The 26,137-nt window shown below is 45.5% G+C and overlaps 1 protein-coding gene across 4 annotated transcripts in view; it reads right to left on the bottom strand.

Moving 5' to 3' along the window:
• The window catches only part of LNX1 (ligand of numb-protein X 1), a 300,305-nt gene that overhangs the window by 84,618 nt on the left and 189,550 nt on the right, over positions 1-26,137 (bottom strand). For all 4 annotated transcript variants that reach the window (XM_078678190.1, XM_078678191.1, XM_078678193.1 and 1 more), the window contains one exon: positions 7,266-7,631. In XM_078678190.1, coding sequence (XP_078534316.1) covers positions 7,266-7,631 — 366 coding nt within the window. The remainder of the gene's footprint in view (positions 1-7,265; positions 7,632-26,137) is intronic.

The raw sequence follows: 26,137 nt of genomic DNA, 5'->3' as shown, positions 1-26,137 counted from the left end.
TCTGGGATGTGAAGCTAGAACTTAACATTCATGATGGTTTGGTGTTGAGAGGAGAAAAAAATTGTTCCACCTATATCACTCAGGCAAAAGATCATCAACTTAGCGCATGTTGGTCACTTGGGGCGTAGCCTAACTAAAAACAAAATTAGGCTAGAATACTGGTGGCCTGGGATGGATACTATGGCAGAGCACACAGTGAGGGACTGCTTGGAATGTAGCAAGGCTGATAAAACCCATCAGACAAAGAAACCACCCCTATCCCCGGTGTTGATACCAGATAATCACTGGTCCAAACTAGCTCTGGACATAATTGGCCCCCTGAACCTCAAGAGTTTGAAGGAAAGATTCATATTAGTCCTAGTAGATTATCACACTAAGTGGGTCACTTACAGATGTGTTAACCAAATTGATACCAAAGTGCTCATAAGCTTTCTTAAAGATATCTTCTTTGAAGAAGGCATCTCAGATATCTTAATCACCGACAATAGGGTACAGTTTACCTCAGAGTCTATGAAGGAATTCCTTTCTGACATGGGCATCGTCCACCAGAAAACTGCACTTTATTGCCCCCGTGCCAACGGGTTAGTGGAGCGCATGAACCACCTGATAAAAGAGTGTCTACAACGCGCTGAAATGTTATGCACATCAGCAGTTCAAACTCTGCAGGAAACTCTCTGGGCCTATCGTACCACCCCTAACCTAGTTACAGGGGTGTCACCTTTCACCTCATTGAAAGGGAGGATTCCCAAAACCGGGCTTTCACCTCCGGTAACAAGACAGACCAGTTGTCATGTCAACCGTGATGAAATTGGGAAGCGTTTCAAGGTCCACCAAGATAAGTTCGTAGCAAGGTATAACGCTGACAAATACGTGAAAATTATCAAAGTAAGGGAGGGGGATTTGGTCCGTGTTGACCTTCCCAAACCAAGGAGAAGGGAGGCCACCAGGTTCTCTGAACCTATACGGATAACCAGAGTAGGCAGGAATGTGGTTCAGTTGGCCAACGGCCAAGCTTGGAGCATGGACAGGATTGTCCCCCATACAGAGAGGCAGGTTCCCCAAGCAGAGACACATATGCAGAGTATGAAGGATGGGGCCCTTAGGAGGTCCACGAGGCCTACAATTGCACCTGCATGGACTAAGGATTACTGTACCAAATAAGAATTATTTGATTGCTCTATTATGTGTTTTGTCATGTGTTTCTGCAAAATGTTTCTTCTTCTTCAACTTGTATTATGTGGTCATTGGAGCACGCTCGGTGCAATGCTCCTTCCCGAGCCGTTCAATTGTGTGTACCCCCTTACCCGTTTTCCTTCCCTTCCTTGGTAAGGAGATGTGTTGTAATCACACTTGGTTTGCCCTTTCCCCCCTCACCATGCGCCCCTTGGTTTGACCCAGTGAAGATGGTGTGAAGATTCCACAGCTGATTCCAGCTGACTGGAACCTGTGATGGTGTAAGGACTCAATAAAGAAGACTTCACAAGAGCCACCTGTGTGCGTCTTATTTACAACAAGTGCCTAATGCCTCCTGTGTTGTAAGCCTCTTTTATTGAGCCTTTAGCGTTAAGAATTAGAGTAAAAGGCTGCATCACAAGAGTCAGGTTAAGGAACAAAGAGCGTTTAATCAGCCTGTTTGCCTCTGATGTACTATTAATTCAAATACATTACTCTTGTAGCTAGACAATGAAAAATCTAACTTTGGCTTAACCCGTTGACCGCAGCGCGAATTCCGCCATGGTGCGGGTGCAATAATGAGTGGGCGGGTTTCAGGCATATGTACAAGCCCCTATCGCCAGCACAACGTCACTTTTTCCGACATTGTGATGGTGATAGGGACTTAGGCTTATTTACAAGGCAGCATTAAGCCACTTATCGTGGCTTAATGCTGCCTTGTAAATAAGGCTGCCTTTCGGGCTATGGTTTTCGTGAATGGGTTGGGCAGTGGGTGTTGCGGTGGACCCACTGATTTTGACACTGCCCCCTATGTGCAGGGGCAGCGTACATAGGAGGTAGCGCCAAAATTAAGACCAGGGAAAACCTGGTCTTAAGTTGGCGAAACAAGGAGAATAAACAATCTGTAAAAACAATGGAATTTTGTGACTTTCAAGTGTGCTGCATGAAGCAGCGCACATAAAAGTGACAAAATGGCATTTTAGGTCTGTTCATGTGTAGGAAGGGACACCTTCCTACCCATAAACAATCCTCCCCTGCATGCAGACACCCTTGCACTATGGTCCAAGGGTGCATGCGTTGGCGCTACACTGCTAAGTGTAGCGCCAGCGCAGCGGGAAACGCGAGGCAGCACTATATCCTCGTAAATAAGGTGCAGCCTTGCGTTTCTGAGGTGGCAGTTAGCCATGACAGCTAACGCCTCACTCTGCCACTTCATCGTACATATGCCCCTGTACTTCTTAAAGGCTCACTATATCATGTTTAAAGAATTATAGACCCATAGTTGTGTAGAATATAAAGAAATGGGAATATGGTCAGTGCTAAGAGACCCAGAGAGGTCTTGTGCTCCAATCAAATGCTATCTGTTGTTGTTGATCACTTCTCCAGGACTAATTATGATTTCCAGATATTGGTAGTTCTATGAGGACAGTTACTTAGAATCTAGGGATATGTCACTCAATTTATATAAGGAAAATATGGTTAAGGGTAACTTGTTTAAATATATCATGTAAGAGCAATTTTTTCTGTTGGTGAAACTGAAAGACGTTGATATTGTTTCCTTAGATGTTCATGTGTATTGAACACCTGGTACAGAGGGCGCTGCTAGTCCTTAAACGCCATTCAAGAAGTGGATCTAGAACTCATCGGTGACTAGGAGATCAATCTAAGCAAGAAAGTATATTCTGACCTGCTCAAATGAGGATCATAAAATTCACAACCAGATTGACTGGGGAGGTTGAATGAAGTAGCAGATTTATATGCACTACCTGTATCTAGCTTAAAGAAATTAAAATGAAGAATCTGCACATGTTTTAAACTGCATCAAGATAAACGTGAGGGGTCTAAGCAAGTCAGATGTTGCTGGAGGAGATGGCGATCACAAGGTGATAAGATGCACTTCTTGTGGGCCTGTCTCAAATGTGAGGAATTTTGCCGAAGGCCAAACATGTTTTGCGGTGACCACTATATATATCCCAAAAGACTAGGACGATATGCAACTTAGTGGATGGGATATATTTCCTTTTAAATAGCTTACCAGTGAACTATATGTAGCTCGTGAATATCGACAGGAGCAAAGGAGATGGCAGGCTGTACTTTTTGTGGGAGTACCAGACCTTATGGGAGATATATGCCTGGTCGGGGTCTTAGACACCCGGGTAATGAGGCAGTTCACCTATTCATTGCATAGCAACCGAGAAAAGTTTTAGGAATTAATTTCTAGATTAGATGTGTATGGAAGATAAGAAGCTCTCACACCACTAGACAATAGGTCATCCTTCTGGCTAAGACTGGCCCCCTGGTTGGACTTGGTAACTACGTAAGTTGGGTCCAAAGATACAGAAGCGGTTTATAAATTAACAAATTTATCATCACGTATCTTGTGTGGGCTGGGTGTAGGAGTTGGAGTAATATGCATGTTTTCATTGTCTTTATCCAAGTATAAAAGAAATTGGGAACATTTGTCACGGAATCTTTGTAAAATTATGCCTGCTGAATCTCAAAAAACAAAACAAACCATGAACATCCTAAAGCAGTATTGATGCAGATGGTTTGCAGGCAGGTGTCTGGGTCACACAATACAGCCTCCAAGAACAGAGACTGCCTGCCAGAACCCTCTTGATGCCAAGACCCACTGCTGCCAAGACGAACACAGCAAAGCTTCCCATTTGAAGCCAGCAGCCTGATAAATCAAAATTAGATTTTCTAGAATTTCTTTCATGCTTTACTAGCTGTGAGTGGGTCGCCTAACAGAATGTGCACCGCCATGCTTTAGTAATGACTAACACCGATGAGTCAGCCATAGGCTGGAACGCTTTCCAGAGAGCAGCCTCTTGCTTGCATGCTGCTCCTGGGTTGGATTCCGCTCACTGTGCTTGAAACAGCACACATTCCATTACTGTGTTCAGTAATCAATCCCCGATCGGGGGGCTGGCTCACTGATGGTTCACAGGGCTCTGGGGGCACGACACACACGTCGCTCCCAACTTCAGGAGCAGAAACATGAGATCGAAGGCAGAAATAATTATGTTTTCCTTCCAGGCGCATGCAGATTTATTTTAGTTTGGCTTATGCATCTATCACCCAAGTATTTCCTTCAACACAATGTCACTCCCTCCCTGGATGGAGATGAAGGGCCGTGGGTGTCTGTCAATATTTATGAGCGCTGCACTGAACCATGCCACCAATGGGTTTTTTCTCGTTGCCTTGTTGCTATTAAACTCTCTTCCATCTAGCCTTATTTTGTTCATTGACTCTGTGACAGTTGTTTACCATCTTGGCAAAACTGTCTTGCAGTTTATCTGGCAAAACGTATGAGTCAGTTATAAAGCAACTTTCAACTGAGGGATTGTGGTTCATGAGGTTCTCACTGCCAAGTTACCTTGACTTAACTGAAGACTACAATTTGCAAATGTGCTTCAGAGCCTCGTCTGGCGTATGAAGCATTGTCCCCCACGCTCTTTAACTTGTTCATGGAGCCTCTGACAGAAACTAAAATCATCCAGCATTCACTATCATATGTATGCGGACGATACCAAACTACACCTGAAGATCACCTCACCCAAAGACATTCAGTACCTTAACTCAGTCCTGCTGTATACACAAAGCTGGCTGACACGCAATCACCTGAAGCTTAATGCACTTAAAACGGAATTCCTACTGATCTTACTCCACAACCAATCCCTCATTGTGGAACAATGGCTGAATCAGCTGACTGCTCTTAACTGTAGACCGCACCTCGTGGACTCGGCATCATCTCTGGGTATCATTCTAGACAAAAGTCTGAACATGCAGAAGCACATCAGTTCCCTCACCAAAGGAGCTAACTTCCAACTCAGCTTACTTAGGAAACTCAAACCCTTCCTCCCTGCTCATGACCTCAAGGTTGAAGTACAAGCATTGGTGATCTCAAAGCTGAACTATGGTAGTGCAACACTTTGCGGCCTGCCTAGAGTGAGGACGGCTCCTCTTAGGGCTACCCTCAATTCTTCTGCTAGTTCTCTTAACTGGCGCAAACAAATACCGAACACATCTCTCCGGACTTGCGGAGTGTGGAGTGGTGTGGCTCACTGGTTAGAGGCGGCAGACCCGGAAGCAGAGAACGGCCCGGGACCAGGGTTCAATTCCCGACGCGGCAGGGTCGTGGACCAGGGTCAGCGGACTCGATAATTCTCGCCTCGGTGCCTACTCTAACCAGGGATCACACTCGGCAACTCTGGGCATTAGCTTGCCTCATCTCTACAACGGCCCCCCACATTCGCCGGGGATGCCTGGTTTCACCTTGCAGATACCCAGTAGGGACCATCTCACAGGGATAGCCAGGGTGGGTTCCCCAGCGGTCTACAGCGCCAGGACGCCTCAGGGCAGCAGTGCGCTTTACAAGACACATACATTTACATACATTTACATTTACTTGCGGGAACTTAATTGGCTTTCATATGAAGCTCGGATACAGTTAGAAATTGCATGCTTGGCTCACAAAGCTATCCACTTCAAGACCCCGCTGTACCTAGCGCAGAAACTGGAACTCTCTTGTGGTTCTAGAGCCTCCAGAAGCGCCAGCACCCTTTTACTTAAACCTCAGAAATGCATGAAAAAAAAGACCTATAACCAAGCCTTCTCAGGGATGGCTCCGAGGATCTGGAACTCCCTTACACCCGAAGTCACTTCTACTGTCTTCTTGAAAAAGGAGGTCAAAGGGCTCCTGATGAATACATTTCTGCCTTAACCTGGCACCTTCAGCGGATTCTGGGTCCATACCCGTTGACTCTGGCCCAGCAACCTGGTTCACGATTAGGTTGGACAATTCTAGACTGTGATTTTGCCTGTTGTTGTGTTTACTTTTCCCTCAGGAGATTGTTGGACAATTTTAGACTGAGTTTTTTGCTTTGTTTATTCTGTTTTGTATGCTTATACCCTTGTGACGCATAATCTGTATTATACCCTTGTAATGCATGATCTGTAAAGCGCTCTGATACCCTCGGTGGTCATATTTGCTCTATATAAAACTTTCAAAATAAAATAAAATTGAGCTAATGGGCCTAAGTTAGAGGCTGGCAAATGTTGGACATTTGCCAAAAAGCTGTAGATATCCTGTCCGCCCATCTATCGCTTTTTTGCAGGGCCCTGTATCCCCAAACTGCCCAAAGTGTTTCTTGCTGTGGCTTTAGAAAAAATTCCCTGAAAAGGTCAATTGTTGAGTGAACTATGCGCCCGATTCACAAAGGCAATCTGAGACAAAAGTCTAACTTTAAGACTTTTGGTATTCACAGAGGTCATTTACGAGTTGTATGTTTATGTCCACAGTGGGGCCGGAATCTCCAGCTCAAGCCGTACTCTCCGGCTTGGGCCGGATGAAGTGTTAAAAATAGGTCAGAATGCAATTTGCAATTTTTACAAAAAAGAAAATTAGGAAAGTGAGATAAATGGCAGAGGATGTCATCAAAATCAGTTTGGGATTGGAAAAAGTGTGGCCAGACACTACATCACATCCCATAAAAGTTTGCTCCTTTGCATCATGAGCCACAATTTGCGCTACCCTCTGTGTTGACTGTAGTGTTACACCAAAGTTTGGTGTAACACTACAGTCAACATTGAGTGTGGTGTAACACTACAGTCAACACTGAGGGGAGCACAAATTGTGGACAGAATGTACCATGATGCAACGGAGCAAACTTTTCTCAGATGTGAAAAAAGGGTGTGAAGGGCCACACCCTTTTTTCCAGCCCAAACTGATTTTATTGACCTTCTCTACCATTTATCTCACATTCCTAATGCTCCTCTTTGTAAAACTTGTGTTTCAGCCTATTGATTACACTTCATCAGACCTGAGCCGGAGAGTACGACTTGAGCCAGGGAGTACTGCTTGAGCCGAAGAGTACAGCCCAACTGTGGACGTAAAGATACGACTCATAAATGACATTTTTGAATATCAAAAGTCATAAAGTTAGACTTTTGTCTCAGATTGCCTTGGTGAATCGGGCCATATGTTTCTGAATTCTCAAGCAGCACCACACAGGAAACAAGGGAAGGGTCTCTTGGTGGCCAAAATCAACATTTAGAACATTGTATACTTTTGGAAAGCAATGACCAACCTGTATCAGCAGGGCTGCACTTTCTGGAGTCCCGTGCCGCAGATCATGCCCATTGATGGCGAGGACCCGGTCATTCTCTTGCAGTTGCCGGTCTCTGGCAGCCACACCCCCTTCCTGTAGGCTGAAAATGAACACTCCTCCATCCGGCCTGCGGACCAGTTTTATTCCCAGCTGGGCATCGTGACTGCCTTTGTTAAGTGCAACATGAAGAGTTTCGTTGGTGGGGAGTGGATCAGAGGCAAAACCATTGTTCCGGCAGCGGTACCGCTGCTCTCTTAGAACCGTTAGCTTCAGAACTAGGCAGGGCTGCTTCAAAACCGCAAGGGCAAAGTTGTGAGGAACGTTGCTGATATCAATGCCATTAACCTACAAGAGAAAGCAGTAATACAACTAAGAGAAAACTCGGGAGTAACAGGGGCCACATCAACAATCTAATCAAACGATCAATCAAGTTTCTTGTGAAGTGCGACTACTCACCTGTTAGGGTCTCAAGGCGCAAGAGCAAATGCTTCCGGATTAGGGATCAGACAACATTGTATTTGTGTGGTGCATGGTGCAGTTTTGAGTTTCTGCTCATTTTATATTATAGCACTTTTATCACTGCAACCCCTGCTAACGTTTATGTATTTGTGGCTCATTTTTAGGCTTTGCCTGCACAGCTGACAAGATCTCTTGTAACTAAAAAAAACCAAAAATGGGCTTAGAGCCTGCCCATTACTTACCTATATTTACCAATGTCTGGCTCCGACATTGCTCTCTTTTCCTTGCTTCTCATAGGGCTGCATCTCCTTCTTCCCAATCTCTTCAGTTCTTTCGGTTTTCCATGGAACTTGGATGAATTACCGTTTCCGTCCTAAATATCACCTCTGCCCTCCTCCCCACTGATTGTTGTTTTGATATCCCTTCTCCCTCCTCTAACGACTCATGCAATTTTTATGTCTTTGTTAGGTGGGGTATTAACAAAAATTGTAATGGGACAAGCTACAAAGCCCCTTGTTATCTTTGTTGTAGAGCACAGCAATGAACATTTGCAATGTAAAGAAAAGTCTTCTTTTTGTTAGAGCTTAATTGGATTGTTGATTTTTATCTGGTGGGTTTGTGCGCTCCCGCGAGTGGATAACCTGCCCGTCCTTTGCATTCACACACATTGATCACATCTCTGCCTCCTTCTTGCACATCTGCTCTCTTGGCTCCTCCTCCCAATGCAGGCTTTGTTTCAGGCTTCTAAGAGCGCGAGCTCTCACCCCCATGAGGTTAGAAACATGACTGGTGGTGGCAGGGTGGCTCTGTCTAGTCAGAGACCACACCAGTGCTTGGCAGGTTTTCAGACGACCCTTCAAAGGGTCTCCTGTGTGCATTTATTTATAACATTATTTGTATTAACATGAAAGGCAGGCACATCAACAAGTATGTTACACAATCATAAAGTTAGACTTTTGTCTCAGATTGCCTTGGTGAATCGGGCCATATGTTTCTGAAGCAGCATAAGGTTAGACATAATGGGTAAGAATAAGGCATCAGACATAATTATGATCAGTGGTTTGGTTTAAGACCTTGTTTACAGTTCTGTTCATAGTCTGTGGCGACAAAAGCTCGGGACGAGTCGAAGGGATGCGTGCATATATTTCCCCTAAAGAGGTTCTATTTACCCCAGATCTGTGTCCACTTTTTGGGACAGCCTCTGCTTTCGTAGATTGTTTTTAGTAGCCATACACCAGTCCATGTCCTGCTCCCAGGATTGAAGTGTTGGTATCTCCGGAGCACCCCCACAGTTTCGCGATGCTACGTTTGGATATAATCCATCCCAATGTAGCCTAGGTTCTCTCTTTGCTATTCAAGGTTGTTGCTCCCCATATATTTAAGAGACATTGCTTTGGTTCGGGTTCTAGTTTATTCTCTAATGCTTCCCCAATAACACATGCTACCTGGCACCAATATTTCTTAATGTGTGAGCATTCCTAAATTATGTGGTAGAAGGTGCTTTCTCATCCACACCATCTCATGCATGTCGAATCAACCCTGGGGTTAAACCTGGTGAGAATCTGTTCTGCGTAGTACAGTCGGTGCAATATCTTAAGTTGTACCAGTCTGAGTCGTGCAGAAATAGCCATCTCTCTAGGTGAGGATGTGGCCTCTTGTCATTCCTCATCCTCTAGGCCCTCTACGTCTTGTGTCCATTGCTTTCTAAGCTGTGTGAGGGGGTCAGGGGAGTTGTTAATTAATTTTTTGTAAGTCAGAGAGATCGTCCTGCAGTCCATATATTCAGTAACAATCCTATCTTCAAGTGGTGAGGATGCCGGAAGCCCCAAAGGACAGCTTTTTGGAGGGCATGTTTAATTTGGGTATACCTATACCGCTCAGTATCTGCAAAGACGTAATCTTTTCAAAGTGTGTCAAAGGGGATCACTCCCTCTCAGTCCCATAAATCCCCCACCTGAGAAATGCCTATTCGGTCCAATTTTTCCAACCCCTCTGGTGTTTTTAAGTGTCCCTAGTTGCACATATCCCATAATGGGGGTAGCAAGTGTAATTTTATAGTTCCAGCCCAGACTTTTGCTTGCTGTGTGCCAAATCTGAAGTGTGTGGTTTGTTGGGTGTAGAGTGTCCTTTCGTATCTACCACCTGGCAGGACGTATTTGTCTATCCTAAATACTGGATCTTCATGGGGTTTGTGCAAGCATAAATTAATCATCATGAGGTGTGATGCCCAGTATTATTTTCGCATATCAGGGAGCCCAATGCCTCCATCATACCACCCCTCACCAGTTTTTGCGTGGTAATACGAGGAGTCCCGCCTTCCCCAAAAGCATTCTCTGTTAATTTTCGATGGCTTTAAAGTAGGGTGCTGGGACCGGGTTTGGAGTGTTTTGTAATATGTACAGGAATCTGGGGAGTGCCATCATCTTAAACAACGCAGCACGGCCCAGTAGAGAGAGTGGAAAGGACCTCCAATGGTGCACGTCCTCTTTGCCAGTGTGCATTTATTAATAAATTCAACACTGGTATCAGTGAGGATTTATTACAACACGATGTTTGGTGCCAAATATCTCAGGGCACAGTGAAGCCATCATGGAGCTAGGAAACTAGAATTAACACGTATCCAGCCCATGTACTTTTTATCGCTTCCCTGTGCGTTTACAATATTCAAGAATGTCTCAGATATTGTAGGGTCATAACTGGTCAGGCAGATATGTCCACACATGGATAAAGTGCAACCTGCCTTAAGGGTGATTTACTTGTACCTGCAGTGTATGGGGCACCCGCGTAGCTAGGGGAGGTGCGAGGGGGGGGGGGGGCGGTCCGCCCCAGGCGGCAATATTTTCGAGGCGGCGCGTGTCACTGATGGCGCATGGCGGCGGCCTTTATAATTTATTTGGGGACACTGTCAGTGTCTGCAAAAAAATTATAAAGGCCGCCGCCATGGGCCATCAGTGCTGCGCAAGCAGGGGCTGCCGTGTATTTGGGTCCCAGACCCAGAGCCATCAGTGGTAGGGCGCGAAAGCGCTACCAATGATCGCTCTGGGAATCATTTTTGACCATCCCCCCCTGCGCTGAAAGCGCTGCAGTGACGTGCGCCACCACCGTGCGCTCTTGAGTCTGTGTACAATGCACAAGTGCGCTTTGTGACTTTCACTTTTGTTCTCTGGCTGCTGTAATGTGGGGTCTCCCAAATTCCAGTTCAGGCACCTTGCCCGAATCCTTTGAATATCTGGGTGGTGCTGAACTCTTCAGGCAGGATGACAGGCTCCGGTTGCTGACTGAGGCACTGCTGCTTTCGTGAGGGCACTGGGCAGTCCTTGGGCGTCGGAGCCTCTTCATGTGTGAGCCACGGGGCCCATGATGCAGTCCCCAGCGTTGTGACTGAGGGCACAGGAAGCGATGAGGTCACATCCTCGCCAATAAAAGCCACGGAATGAGAGGTCCGGGCCTGTCTGAGCCTGTACACTCAGGTAGCCCTTTATGGCCTGACGCTGTGCCCGACATCATGGTGACATGTCTGCATGTGGCGTCGGTCTGGACTGTATATAATGATTATCGAGGACGGCTTCATGATGTCAGGGAGGTCACGGCGGCAGAGGGCAGAACGTTTATTCAAGCCACGAGACACGGCTGACACTGAGTGAGTTTATTTACAATTTAATAAACGCTTTGTGGTGGTAATGAATATGTCCCAAATTACGTGCAGCCGGTTTTATTGAAAAACATTTGCGTTTGTTGGTGTTACGGGGCCTTTGCTACGCCACTGGGCCAGATTTTATTAATAATATCAGTGAAATTTGCAATGACTGGAATACCAAGTATTCCTGCACTGAGTTCCAGCAAACTCAAATGAGTTAAAATTGTGCAAACGTTTGTGTAGTGGAATTTTGTTAAAACAAGTTGCAAATGATGAATGCATTACCTTGTTGAAGTGATAAAGAGAGGGAAAAGAAGAGAGGAAGAGTGAAAGTGTGAAAGAGAGAGATAGAGAAATTGAAATAACTTACTACATTGAAAGAACATTCCTTGTCCAGATCTAAAGAAACACCAAGAGCTGGGTAACCAACAACCTTCTATCAATGTGGGTGATTTAGGGTCGACCACCATTTGTTTTCTCAGTCAGTATGTTACAACAAGTATGCAGGCACATGCTGATATGTGCAGTATGCAGGTTCCGAAGGAAGTGAGGGTTAGCCACGATTTCATGCAAACAAGATTTGATTTTTGAAAAATAACATGTTCTATGTTAAACTCAGGAGAAACGGTAATGGGAGAGGAACTATTGTCAGAAAAAGACTTGACCTCATGATTCAGAAGGTAAGGGGAACATCGCATGAAACAGTGAGTGATTCCAAAAATTCTTTAGCAGCTTTCTCTGAAAGGACACAAGGTTATAGTGCGCTTACTGATGTACTGGGTTGATTCGCCCACTCAACTTCCAAATACATTCAATGTTTATTGAACAAGCATTTGCAATGCAATAGGTCTCGCATTATTAAAGTTAGAGCTATTGGCATTGTAAATGGGAATGCCTTTTATTTATGTTTTTGTTTTTAAACATTTACAATGCTAATAGCTTAGCCCCTTCGCTGCGGGGGTAATTCCCCCGCTGTGCTGGGGGAGAGGGGGGCAGGGCGCAGTGTGGAAGACGCTGAAACATGTTGCAGGCAGAGGCGCTGTCATGGGAAGTTCTCATCGATAAACTCGGCTACGTGAACATTCCCACCATAGAGGCCTGGCCAGATGCTGGGCACAGCACCGCTGCTAGTGATTATAGCCGACAAGAAAGCCCAGCGGGTTAATGTGCCTGGCGCAGAGACGCCCGGTGCGTGTGTCGTGTTTTAGCGAATGTCAGCAAGACAGCTCCGTGGATTAATGTGCCTGCCATGGAGATGTGTGCGTACGTATCCGGGTCCAGTTCCACTAAAACAGCTCAGAGGGTTGGCGTGCCTGTTTAGAGATCCGTGTGCAACAGGCACGTCAGCTCAGTGGGTTAACGTGCCAACAAGGCTGCGTGGTCCCGATTACACCTCCTGCTTTTCGATCCTACCCCGGGGCAGGAGAGGCTGGGGGGCATCGGTACCTGAAGGTGGGTGGCGAGGCCAGCTGCATCCCCAGGAAGGGCGAGGATCCGGAGCGCAGAGAGGAGCCATTCCCTGGATCCGCCATAGCGGCTGAGACGGGGGGAGGGGGCGGGCCGGGGCAGGGCCAGTGGGGCGGACATTACATTTATGAAAGTAAAGATACAAATAATCGGTGGGCAAATTAGCAAAAAGAAATGCTCTCAGATCGCATTTTCCTTTGAGATCAATCGTATCATTTATTGTGCGTTTGCACAATATGGGGATGAACAGGGCACACGGGAATATTTTCCAACAACAAGCCTCTGTCAAAAGAGTACAGAAGGAACACAGCTCAGATTCAAAGAGAGCTACAGACAGCAAAAACAATAATAGCGATCAACGAGGGCAAATCGTTATTGTCCAAAAGCTTATTGTAACATTTCCTATCTGTACATAATGCTGACTACTTAACACATCGCACAAAATGTGTCCGCTTTGGAAAACTGACCCTTTTGTTCACATAGGTTATGAGATCATACAATTCTACTGTGCACTTGAACATGTACACATATATGTTTGGGGGGGGGGGTACATTAGACATTGCATCATGATTATTTTATTCCATTATGAAGTAAATTGGTAATAAAGATGACCCTCCCCACCCCGACATGTTGCTCTATCGCACGCTGCAATACTATACATCCAGAAAGTTAAGCATTAGTTGGATAATCAGTAACTTTTCCGCAGTCGAGCAGTGTTGATGCGTTTAGGACCCGGGAGCGCTTCACTGCCTGGTGTGCATCAGATTCTGACGGTGACATTGTACGACAGGTTCACGGTGGGAGGACTGAAGCCTGCAGTGATCCTATCAGCTGCGGGTACATGAAAGTGCACGAATCTCAGCCAGTCACCTGTAGGAGCTCGAACAGCATTGTTGTCTTCAAGAGCATCATTGTGAAAAGATCAGCTCTTACGCATTTATCATCGCATCACTTCCCTGACAAGCGCTCCACGGGAAGGGCAGTCAAGCTGCCAGCACAGGTGGCTTCATAGTTAATAGATGGGTAGACAGACAAAGTAGGGGGAACCTGGAGGGCAGAAGGCACTGTAACATTACACTGAAAAGCTAGCCTTCTGTGGATGATGATCTAAATGGCTGCTTTTGTAGGGCAAGAACAGCACGAAACATCACAGCACAGCTTGAAAAAGAAACGAGGGAGCTTGCCACTGTTGTAGATTACAACCCTTAATTTGTTTGGTGATTTGCTTCTCTCGAGCGTGGAACACACAGAAGAAGTGCTCACCCAAACAAGCTCAGTATCCGGGCTGGGAGGAGTGGGAGGGCGGGGGCTGCCTGCGCATGCGCAACATTTCAAAGTTTCGTTTTGAGGTCGGAGCGCGAGCCCGGCCCCGGAGCGACAGCGAAGTGCCGTACCTGAAGTCCCGGGACCCAGGAGGGGGCCCGGGTGAAGACCAGCGGGGAGACTGCGGGACCCCCAAGCCTAAGGGGAGAGCCCCGCATCTTGCAGGCATGGCAGAGCAGCAGCTCGAGTGCTCTGCGAGGCTCCCGAGAAGCCCGAAGCCTGGTTAGGTAAGTGAAAGGAGGGTAGAGGGGGTTGCCTGTCTGGGTGCCTGCGTGTGTGTGTCTGTGTGTGTCTGTGTGTGTGTGTGTGTGTGTAAGTAAGTGTAAGTGCGTGTGCGCGCGTGTGTGTGTCTGTGTGCATGCATGCGCGTTAGGCTGACTTGCTGGGAGTATGGGAGGGAAGTGCACGGCGCGGCGCGGGACGGAACGTGCGCGTTCGCGCACACAAATCCGGCTTTCAAGCTCGTAACACCCTCTTGTCCTTCCTTCCCCCGAGACAGGCAACTATAAGTCTCCAGCCTGGACGCATCCTTCGGATGCTAATTCCAGGCGAGACCTAAAAAGCAGACTACAGGTTGGAGAGTAGAGTGGAGATGCTGCCCTAACAGCCACGCTCCCTAGTACCCACTAGTGGTGCCTATCTACAGGGCTTAATTTGAGCCGGTGGTTGCAGGTGGGACCCACTGGCATTCTTTGATACAGGTGGCCTGTGCATATGTCTCAATTTGCTTAATGGCAAGTATTGTATTGTAATTGCATTTATATAGTGCTTACTTCCTCTGAAGAGGCGTCAAAGCTCTTTTCGGTGAGTAGCATGCTACTCTGGAACTTAAACACTATTAGTTTATTTGGTGTAATGTAATTGAAAGTAATTTGAGTTGTTAGAATATTATTTGGACTGAAAAGGAATAGTGGGGGATATGTGGAGTTAGACAAGAGGAAGTCATTGGGCCTCTTTTTATATTTAAAACCTATGTTTTGTTAGAACTAATATTTTTTATATTTCACTTGCAAACAGCGTGCCAATCACAGGCAGTTTAGCCTGCTTCGAGGTCACTTAAAACATTGATTTCTTCTCTTTAAGTGTCTTGATCCATAATGCCTGTCAGAGTAGTATGTATGTGAGGGGGTTGGGAGGGCAGCTGTTGGAAAACGATTCCTTGCACTGTTGTAGATTTAGGTTTCTCTCTGAATTTTCCAGATCCAAGCGTGAGGCGCTCACTCAGTGTATTTTTTTCCTTTGCATTCTGGAACTTGTAGTGTTGGGTTTATGATGAGATGAACAGGACTGGAAACCCCTGAGTGCAATAAAAACATATGGACGGGATGAGCTACTCAAGCTTGGAAATGGAGAACCTGAGAGGTCTGTGGTTTATCAGAGGAGCCGGTGCCACCAGAAATATCTCGTTCCAGTCCTAAGCTTTCCTTTTAGAAATCATTGCCATTTTGTACTGTAGTCCAGTAGGCTCACTGAAGTGAATCACGACTGCGACTCCCTACATTCAATAAGTTGTTGCATAAAGAGCAGAGACTCGAACATGGTGTCCCAATGAGAGGATGTAGCGTTAGGGCCAGACTCCAACAACTATGAGTGACACTTCCACGCGAGCAAAAGCAAGCAATGAAGAGGAGGGAAACATATAAATATTATAAATTACACCCATTTGAACAACGAGAAACTATAAGAAGATCTTAAAATTGCTGGAAAGCACCAGAAATGGACAGGCACGCACATAGCTAGGGGGGTCATAACCCAGGCTGGAAGGTACTGAATGTGGTGATGAGGAATAAGGATAAAAATACATGATAATGGGATGGAATAATGTAGTATGTATAACGTTATGATGTAAAGCATGTCAGGAATGTCAGAACACAAAAGCAGTGTGCGATTTCTCTGTCACTAGACCGTGTGTGAAATGAACTTCTATATATCAATAACAAGCTGGAGGTTTTTGGCGTGACAAAGCCAAGCTACATGGTTGACTTCATTGGGGGCTCCGGAGCAAATATGCCCTTTTTTCTGCAGACCTCTCCCCTCCCCCTCCCGCTATCGGCCAGGGCGGCAATCTGAGGGATAGCCCAGGGCGCCAGAAGCTCTAGCTACGCCGGTGGTATGGGGGCATGGCACACAGTGTGCCATGTCAACTTTTTGGTTTTCCCTGCACCAAGACACACAGCCTGAAATGGCAGTAGGTATAGTCTTGGTGAAATGTCTCTGAGGTTGCTCGATTTGTGCTGTAACCCCACTGGACCCTGTTCAATGGTAAGAATCGTAATTATATGTCTTAAATTTTGTTAAAACAAAATCCTAATTTAAGACAACATCCTCATTTATGACAAAATACTAACTTAAGACAAAATCCTAACTTAAGACAAAATCCTAACCTAAGACAAAATCCTAACTTAAGACAAAATCCTAACCTAAAACAAAATCCTAACTTGAGACAAAATATTAACTTTACTACTACTAAATGCCTTCTGTGAATCGGCCCCAGAGAGAGTGCTTGGGATCAGACACACTGTGAACTTTTTACATCAGAGGAAAAGATGGAAATATACAACAATTGAATTTGATGATTTTGCAAAGGATTACTTAATGCTTCCGGATTTTTTAGCGAGGTATTAATCACACCATGAGCAGCCCACTGTGGACAACCAATAGAAACCATATGAGATGACAAAAAGAATACTTTGTGGGCGTAAACTGTAAACTTTTGGAAGTATAATTGACCCTTGGAGGAGGAGTCAGGCTGGCAGTCATTATCTGTTTACTGTCTAGCATGTTATCGGACTGAACTCTGATTTCCTTTTTATGCCAAACTATTGAACTGAACTTTCCTGAACTGACTCAAACCTGCACTTTGCCAGCTGGTAAAGTGTGCAGGAAATAACCTTTCGGCTGAAGTTTTTACCGGCTCCCTTCTGTGGCACGCTGTGCTTCAGTTCTGCATATTTGGTTTGTATGATCTAAATGTTGACTCTCAATTTTTTCCATGTCTCTTTTTCATTCTTTTCCTAGGTAACCAGGAAATGTTTTCTTTTATTGAATCTGTATAGCATTGTGTGGCTAATTTTACTAATTGATTTTTATTAAATCTGATTGTGTAATGCGATCTCATGTTTCCTGACCAGATTGAGGCTTTAGATAAAGGACTTACATGAGCAAACTTTATCGTATTTGAGTCATTCTTGGAGTGAACTTTCTTGTCCTAAGATTTATAAATATAGGTGACAATTGTGAATTGGTGACGGAAATTAATATGTATTTGGCATTTCATAGTCCAGGTCCTCATAAGGAATTGCTTCACGTTCTCTAAATACCCAAGTCCCTGTTAGCTCACATAAAAATCCATTGGAGGAACAATGTTTGAAGTAAGTTATGTTGTGGGCCCAGTGAGTGTAAATGATCTAATTGATGCCCAGTCTTCCACTGCATCACCAGCCGCTATACAAAACTGCTCTTTGCAATCTGGATTATGCTGCGTTAAAACCCTTTACTATTGCCGCTGGTATGTAAACTGGTCAAATCAATTTTGTGTGTCATTTGGAGTGGTGAAGCTCGCACGCGCGCTACGCTGCTGCTGCGTTATTTGCATAGCGCTGCCTTATTTTAAAAACACCTCGTTTTGTATCTTGTTCTAATTTTATTATTCTTCCCTGATTTTATTATTGCGCCGTGCCCACACACCTGCACTCTAATTTGTGCCCCCCACCTTGCACTGTAACTGACCTGGCGGGTTGTCCTGAGAGCAGGCAACCCGGTCGCCATCTTGGGAGTGGCGAGCACAGGACAAGCCACTGGTCAGAGCGCTCTAGCGCTCCTCTCGAGCCAGGTGAGCCAAGATTTAAGGCGAGCAGATTACTTGCTCAAGCCTTGGAGTGGTGAAGCTCGCACGCGCGCTACGCTGCTGCTGCGTTATTTGCATAGCGCTGCCTTATTTTAAAAACACCTCGTTTTGTATCTTTGTTCTAATTTTATTATTCTTCCCTGATTTTATTATTGCGCCGTGCCCACACACCTGCACTCTAATTTGTGCCCCCCACCTTGCACTGTAACTGACCTGGCGGGTTGTCCTGAGAGCAGGCAACCCGGTCGCCATCTTGGGAGTGGCGAGCACAGGACGAGCCACTGGTCAGAGCGCTCTAGCGCTCCTCTCGAGCCAGGTGAGCCAAGATTTAAGGCGAGCAGATTACTTGCTCAAGCCTTGGAGTGGTGAAGCTCGCACGCGCGCTACGCTGCTGCTGCGTTATTTGCATAGCGCTGCCTTATTTTAAAAACACCTCGTTTTGTATCTTTGTTCTAATTTTATTATTCTTCCCTGATTTTATTATTGCGCCGTGCCCACACACCTGCACTCTAATTTGTGCCCCCCACCTTGCACTGTAACTGACCTGGCGGGTTGTCCTGAGAGCAGGCAACCCGGTCGCCATCTTGGGAGTGGCGAGCACAGGACGAGCCACTGGTCAGAGCGCTCTAGCGCTCCTCTCGAGCCAGGTGAGCCAAGATTTAAGGCGAGCAGATTACTTGCTCAAGCCTTGGAGTGGTGAAGCTCGCACGCGCGCTACGCTGCTGCTGCGTTATTTGCATAGCGCTGACTTATTTTAAAAACACCTCGTTTTGTATCTTTGTTCTAATTTTATTATTCTTCCCTGATTTTATTATTGCGCCGTGCCCACACACCTGCACTCTAATTTGTGCCCCCCACCTTGCACTGTAACTGACCTGGCGGGTTGTCCTGAGAGCAGGCAACCCGGTCGCCATCTTGGGAGTGGCGAGCACAGGACGAGCCACTGGTCAGAGCGCTCTAGCGCTCCTCTCGAGCCAGGTGAGCCAAGATTTAAGGCGAGCAGATTACTTGCTCAAGCCTTGGAGTGGTGAAGCTCGCACGCGCGCTACGCTGCTGCTGCGTTATTTGCATAGCGCTGCCTTATTTTAAAAACACCTCGTTTTGTATCTTTGTTCTAATTTTATTATTCTTCCCTGATTTTATTATTGCGCCGTGCCCACACACCTGCACTCTAATTTGTGCCCCCCACCTTGCACTGTAACTGACCTGGCGGGTTGTCCTGAGAGCAGGCAACCCGGTCGCCATCTTGAGAGTGGCGAGCACAGGACGAGCCACTGGTCAGAGCGCTCTAGCGCTCCTCTCGAGCCAGGTGAGCCAAGATTTAAAGCTCACTACTGTCGCGCAGCGGTGACGCGCAGCGGTGGCGCCTGAATCGCGCCTGAGTCAAGCCAGAGTCCTGTCCGTCTGCACCCGTCAGCGCTAAGGCAGGGCTATGGCGGGGGACTCTGGCTCTCGCAGGATGATATCAGCTGCGACATTGCGCTCGTTGTGCACCAAGGTAAGAGACTGTCTGCATGGCTCTTTGGACCCTTTATGCGGGCCCTTTCAGTGCCCTACTTGTTGTTTTAGCATCCCTAAACCGCAGCCTATTTTTAGTCTTCTATCTAGCTCTCCCAGTGTTCGTAAGTCTGATCTGGCGCCAGATGTCGCCAGACAAACAAGTCTTAAAATATTCCGTTTGAATGTCAGATCTTTGACTTGTCATCACCAAGATGTACTTACATTGGTCACAGACGACAAGCAGGACATATTTTTCCTTTCCGAAACTTGGTTGCATGACCAATCTATGGCTGTTATAAATCTTGCCCTCCCCCCGGGATATATCATGCACTCTCTACACCGTACTGCAAGAGGTGGAGGTATCGCACTTGCGGTAAAATCATGCTATCCTTGTGTTTGGAAGCCTATCACCATAGCTGGGTGTGAGAGCGCGCATTTTAATATCTCAGTTAATCCCCATTTTACTTTATCGGGATTATTAATCTATAGGCCACCTGGCCCCGAGGGCGCTTTTCGCCATAGTCTCTTAGAGGTTGTTTCCTCTTTGATCCTGAAAACAGCCAACTTCACGATTATTGGCGATCTTAATCTACATATGGATGCTCCCCTCTCCAATTCGGTGCTCAGTCTGCTGGCTGACCTGGAAGCATTCCAAATAAATCAACTGGTGCAATTACCGACCCATATCGGCGGACATTTGTTAGATCCTGTTCTGACAAATCTTGCTACCTACATTCGAGTGCTTCAGCCTAGGCCTATGGCCTGGACTGACCATCATTTGATCGAAGCTCATGTCACCATCCCTACTCCTCCCCATAGTAACAATACTGCGGGTCTTTTTAAACGCCCTTGGAGAAAACTTAATCTTGAACATTTCCATCAGTTGCTGATGGAACATCATCCTCAACCTCCCGCTGAGGTCTCTCTTGGCTACGATAACTTCTGTGAGTGGCTCAATCACTCCCTAGATGTGTTAATACCAGCTAGGTGGAGCAAGACTAGATCGAGCCCCTCCAGCCCATGGTATGATGAATCTCTTAGACTGCTCAAGTCTACCTGTAAAAAAGCTGAACGCGCATGGCGCAAAACCTATGACGTGGACCTCAAGTCGGCCTATAGGGCCTGTACTAGAGTGTACCACCGGGCCATCTGTTCCGCTAGGGCGGCCTTTTACTCTCGGGAGATAAAAAACAGCTCGAACCCCACAAAAGTTATCTTTAGGGTCTGTAAGGACCTTACAAGTAAACAAAATCAATCTACCACTCTGGCAGCCTCCCTAGAGCATTGTGAGGACTTGGCGTCATTTTTTATTGAAAAAGTCGAGGCCATTTATAGGTCATTCTCCCAGCTTGCCAACGAGGAGAATGACATTGTACCTAGGGCCTCTATACCACTGCTGACTATTCCCAGTCCTACTCTAGAGGAGTTTAAAACCTTGACAACGAAGGTTAAATCCGGTTCACCTGATGACCCCATGAGACCCATCCAGTTCCAGGAACTTGCTGAGTGCTGCTTTCCGGTCATGCACAGTCTTATTGAGCTGTCCTTTAACACCGGCTGTGTGCCTAGTGCTTGGAAGCAGGCTACCATCATTCCCATCCTTAAAAAAACGGCTCTTGATCCCACTAAATCGGAACATTACCGGCCTATTTCCCTGCTTCCTTGGCTAGCGAAATTAGCAGAATCTCATGCCAATCGCATCCTGTCACTTCATCTGCAGGAAGCGAAGGTACTGGATAACTCGCAGAATGGGTTTCGTGCGGGTCACAGTACCGAAACGGCTCTTCTAGCGGTGGTGGAAAACATCAGGAAAATGTTGGACCAAGGTCAAACGGCGGCACTGATCCTTTTGGATCTCAGTGCCGCATTTGACACAGTGTCCCATCAGATCCTCCTACACCGCCTTGAGGAGGCTGGTGTTGGAGAGAGAGCGCTCGAGTGGTTTCGATCTTTCCTCACTGATCGAACTTTTAAAGTGTCCACTCCCCTTTTTGTTTCTGCTCCCCGCCCGATCTCGCAGGGTGTCCCGCAGGGATCGGCCTTAAGCCCTACCTTATTTAATTTATATGTTCAACCGTTGGCAGAGGTTGCCCATAGTTTTGGTCTCTCCATGGTGTCATACGCCGATGACACGCAGCTGGCGGTGGCACTTAATGGGGAGTCCAACATGGATGCTGCCACTTTTCAGTCCGCGTTAAAAGCTGTGGCGGGCTGGATGGCGAATAATCGCCTTCAATTGAATGCCTCAAAATCCGAGGTTATTATTTTTGGTAGGGAGAGCGAGCTCTGGGGCGATCAGTGGTGGCCATCTGAACTGGGCCCTGTTCCCACTCCAGTGGCTGAAGTCAGGAACCTTGGGGTGTGGCTGGATGATAAACTTTCATTCACCACCCACACTAAACGGGTTGCCGGTACTTGTTTCGGCGCCCTGCGGTGTCTGCGACCCATTTTTAAGTTTTTCGATGCTGACACGAGACAGATTATTGTCCAGGCTACGGTCCTGGCTAGACTTGATTACGCCAGCTCCCTGTTCCTGGGCGCTAATCAAGCAGAATTAGTTCGCCTGCAGCGGGTGCAAAACGCGCCCGCCAGGATGTTGGTTGGACTTCCAAAGTTTGTTTCGGTACGCCGTACCATCCAAGATCTTCACTGGTTGCCCGTCGGGCAAAGAATTAAATTTAAAACTCTTTGTATAACTTTTAAAATTTTGAAACTAGCTTCTCCCCCTATTCTCTCACAAACAATCTGTCACTATGTGCCTTCCAGAGCCCTTCGATCTTCAGGGACAAACCTTGCTGTAGTGCCACGTTTCAAAAAAGCAAGGATAGGTGGACGCTCTTTCTCTGTGATGGCGGCAGCTCTTTGGAACTCCCTGCCTGCCCCTCTTCGTTCCATCCCTGATTTGCTTCCCTTCAGGAAGGCCTTGAAGACCTTCTTATTTTCCACTGTCTAGTCCTTTGTTCTGGGTTCATTGATTTCGTGTTGTGTTTTTTACCATCTCCTAAGCGCCGGGACGCCTCTTGGCTGCGGCATCTGTGCGCTTTATAAAATAAAATAACATAACATAACATAACATGATCAATGCAGTATATTATTTCCAGCGTAGAACAGCTATACAATTAAAGCCTAACAGAGGAAGGTTAATTTGCTGTGACTTTCTTTATCAAATTGAATTAGCAGGTTAGCGCCACACTGTCAATAGCCTGCATTCACTCCAGTACTTGGTATACAGTATCAAATCTGTTAGATTTTCTAAAGAAAGAGTAAACAAGACTATAGACTTTCTAACTCTATTTATAAGAGGTAAAACTATTTTTTTTAAAAGCAGTGTTAAAAATCAGATTTTAAAATGACGTTTATCATTTTAATTTGAGACACAGTCAAGTGTAACACGTTTTACTTCTTAACTTAGAAAGGCGATTTAAGGCGCACTGAGGGCCAGATTTATCAATATTTGGCGCAACGCAGCAAGACTACTTGCTGCGCTGGGTCACATGGAGAGGGCAGGAATGCGCCAAAATTACTAACTTATGGTGCATTCCTGCTCTCTCTGTACTGGTGCGCTTGTGGCTACCGAGCGCCAACGTAGGTACCCTTGTGCCATAGTGCAAGGGTGCCTGTGTTACAGGCAGGATTGTTTTAGTGCAGGAAGGTCACCTTCCTGCACAAACCAACCCTCAGAGGCATTTTCCTCTTTCTATGTGTGCTGTATACTGCAGCACACGTAGAGCGAGGAAATAACAAGGAGAAATAAACATATTTCTAATTGTTACGCATCACCTGGGAAGGCATAGCATTTTGAAGCATTCCCAAGTTTACTAATCTCAGTGCATCTGGGAATGTTCCAAAAAATATGGGTGGATGCGTGGGAAAACCCACACTCCACCTATGGACCACCTTTCCAACACAGAGTAAAGCAAGGCAGAGACCTGACGTGCCTTGCATTACTCCAGAATTACTATGCCATGCAGAGTCACACACGTTGTCTGATAGGATCATGAGGAGTCCCTCCAACAATAGGGATGCGCCATAAACCTCAGGTTAAGTTGCTCTGCTTCCATTTATTTCAAATAATCACTTGGTAGTGTAGGATAAAGACTCTCACTTGTTAGCCATACCTACTGTACATTTGTATGATGTTAGCTGTATAGATAAAGAAGCCATGATCTTGTTTACATTGACCAATAGATGGGACACTCTTAGACGCCATTTCCTCAAAATAGAGTGTAACACTGCCATAAATAGTGGTTTGTGGTATATTTGCAGATCTTTGAATAAGGATCACCATTTCTGCACTCTCCTTGGTGTTTTTCCAGGTTTAAACCTAGGAACATGATATTCACAGTGCTGTCATTACTGCATGACTTATATTTTGCAGATAGCAATACTCTTTAAAATATCCCCTTTAGACTGATCATTTCAAAGGGATAAATCTAAAGGTGTTCCTTCTCTGTGGCAGAAAACTAAGAATAAGCATCTGACAAGAGAGACAAGTTTTCCCAATTTGGTAACAGATAGATTTGGAGCGCTATATTTACTTGTTTGCAGTGTATTTGACATCATACGAAGAAAAGGAAACCTACGTCCCGCAGTTTTACTTTTAATGACCGATGAACGAGAGGTGTGTATGTCTAGATGATGTTCTGTTACACTAAGCAGCCTATACCTGTTGTGTCACTGTATGAAAGATCTAGAGTCAGTTGACCAACATAGGCCGTGTTACCGTCAGATAATCTATTTGATTGGAAGCTACGTACCTTTCAGTAATTATTGAAAAGGTTGGTCCTTCAGACAAAAAAATCTAGCACTGGAAAGTTTAACCTGAAGAAGAACAGCAATGGTGCTTGAGAAAGTGGAAAGCCTAGATAAATCTCTATTGCGTGCATTCATTCTGCATTGTTCTGTGTGGACATTCATATTGTATGCAATTTTCCAAGTAACTATGTCAAACTCCATTATGTTTGAGGTACTATTCCTTTACAAGATGGACTTTAAATCTTGCTTGCTGGTTTGACCTCATGCAGGATAATAGTCGGACAAAATTGATACCTTGTTACTGTACTACTCACATGTCCCCGGTCTGCCTCCCTTTCTACGCATGGGTTATCTGTCATCTATACTAAGAGGGACCAGAGTGCTTGGCTAAAACACCTGTGTAAAATGATCTCATATGCAACTCTGTCAACACATTTCTCCCCTGCCAATTCCGCCTTAACAATCCTGATGGCCTTTGGGTACTTTCAACCTTGATGTATAGAACAGATGTCTGTAAATTGCCAATGTTGTTTGTGTCTTTGTGCTGTAGGAGTTTCCCGTTGACATGCGAGACCTCCTCCCAATCTTCATTTATGCAGTGTACCATATTTTTTAAGTAATCTGGATGCATAATTGTCTTGTTGACCCCACAGTGAGTGTCTGAATATTGTCATCAGATCTGTGAGGCAGGATATTGGCAATTAGACCTCCCCACTGGCTAGACACTATAAGGACATGGACACATTTTTGAGTTCAGGGGCTCAGTCTAGAAAAGTATTTCAAGGAATGACTCAGCAAACCCGTTCTAAGATTTCTACCATGGTTTGGTGGTCCCAAAACACTCCAGTATTGTGTATTTATTTCATTCCTCTAGCTTGCTCCAAGGTGCTATCAAAGTAAGGGGTATTAATGGCAATAGCACAAGCAGACCATTACATATGTGAGGTACCTCAAAAGAAACCTGTTTACCACAAAATATCATTTGAATTCTAGAGAGGAGTAAAGCAATTTCCTCTCTGTAGTGGTTGGCTGGTTCCTTTATGTGTTACTATAGATTTTGCTCATATTTCTAGTTGTGGACAAACCATGCAGGATCCAGAGCTATGGAGAGGATTTGGTGAAATCAAATCAAGCAACAGAATTTGGTCTTCTGATCTTTTGGAGTTGGCAAAAAGCCTGAAATGCTTTTTCCATAAAGTTTGATCATCTTCACAAAGAGTTAGGCGCAGTATCTCTTCCAACAGTAGATTAGATTGATTCTATAATTCTGGAGATGCTGATCTATGGTCATCTCGGTCTTTCTTTAAAAATAAATTAGCTTTCTGAAGGTGGGTTGGAGACTGTTGGCTGAGATAAAATACAGGAGGCAGTGGCTTACATTAAGGTACCTAAGGTCATGGGAAGGATGTTCATGCCATTAGATGATTAACAGATCACATTTTACTACTTTCATGATCTTTAGCTTGAAACAGGTTAACATGGCACAACGTGTCCCCAAACAAAATCTTATTTAGTTATGCAACATTTGTTAGCCCTCATTTAGTAGATACCATCTAGTACAGGAAAGTTTCCTTCATTGTAGGCTCTAATCTTTTGGAATCTATGGCCTCATGTGATGTAAAACTAGGAGCCTGGTAAACAGTTACTAGGCTTAGGTCCAGTGCATGAGTTTCATGTTCTCTGAGCTATGGAGCTTTGTGAAATGTTCCTAAAGAATAAGATTATGTTAAATCGGTCTTTCCTGGAAAGTTTCTATGTAAAGCATGACATTTTTCTAATACATTCTTCCAAAATCCGCTTTAATGAATCATAAAAGGTGATGGCTGTTCTCCTGCCTAATACCAATGTTTGATCCAGGTTTAA

This window comes from Lissotriton helveticus, chromosome 2_2, assembly GCF_964261635.1.
Source record: "Lissotriton helveticus chromosome 2_2, aLisHel1.1, whole genome shotgun sequence".
NCBI classification, from domain to species: Eukaryota; Metazoa; Chordata; class Amphibia; order Caudata; family Salamandridae; genus Lissotriton; species Lissotriton helveticus.
This window is presented reverse-complemented; position numbering and strand designations above follow the sequence as displayed.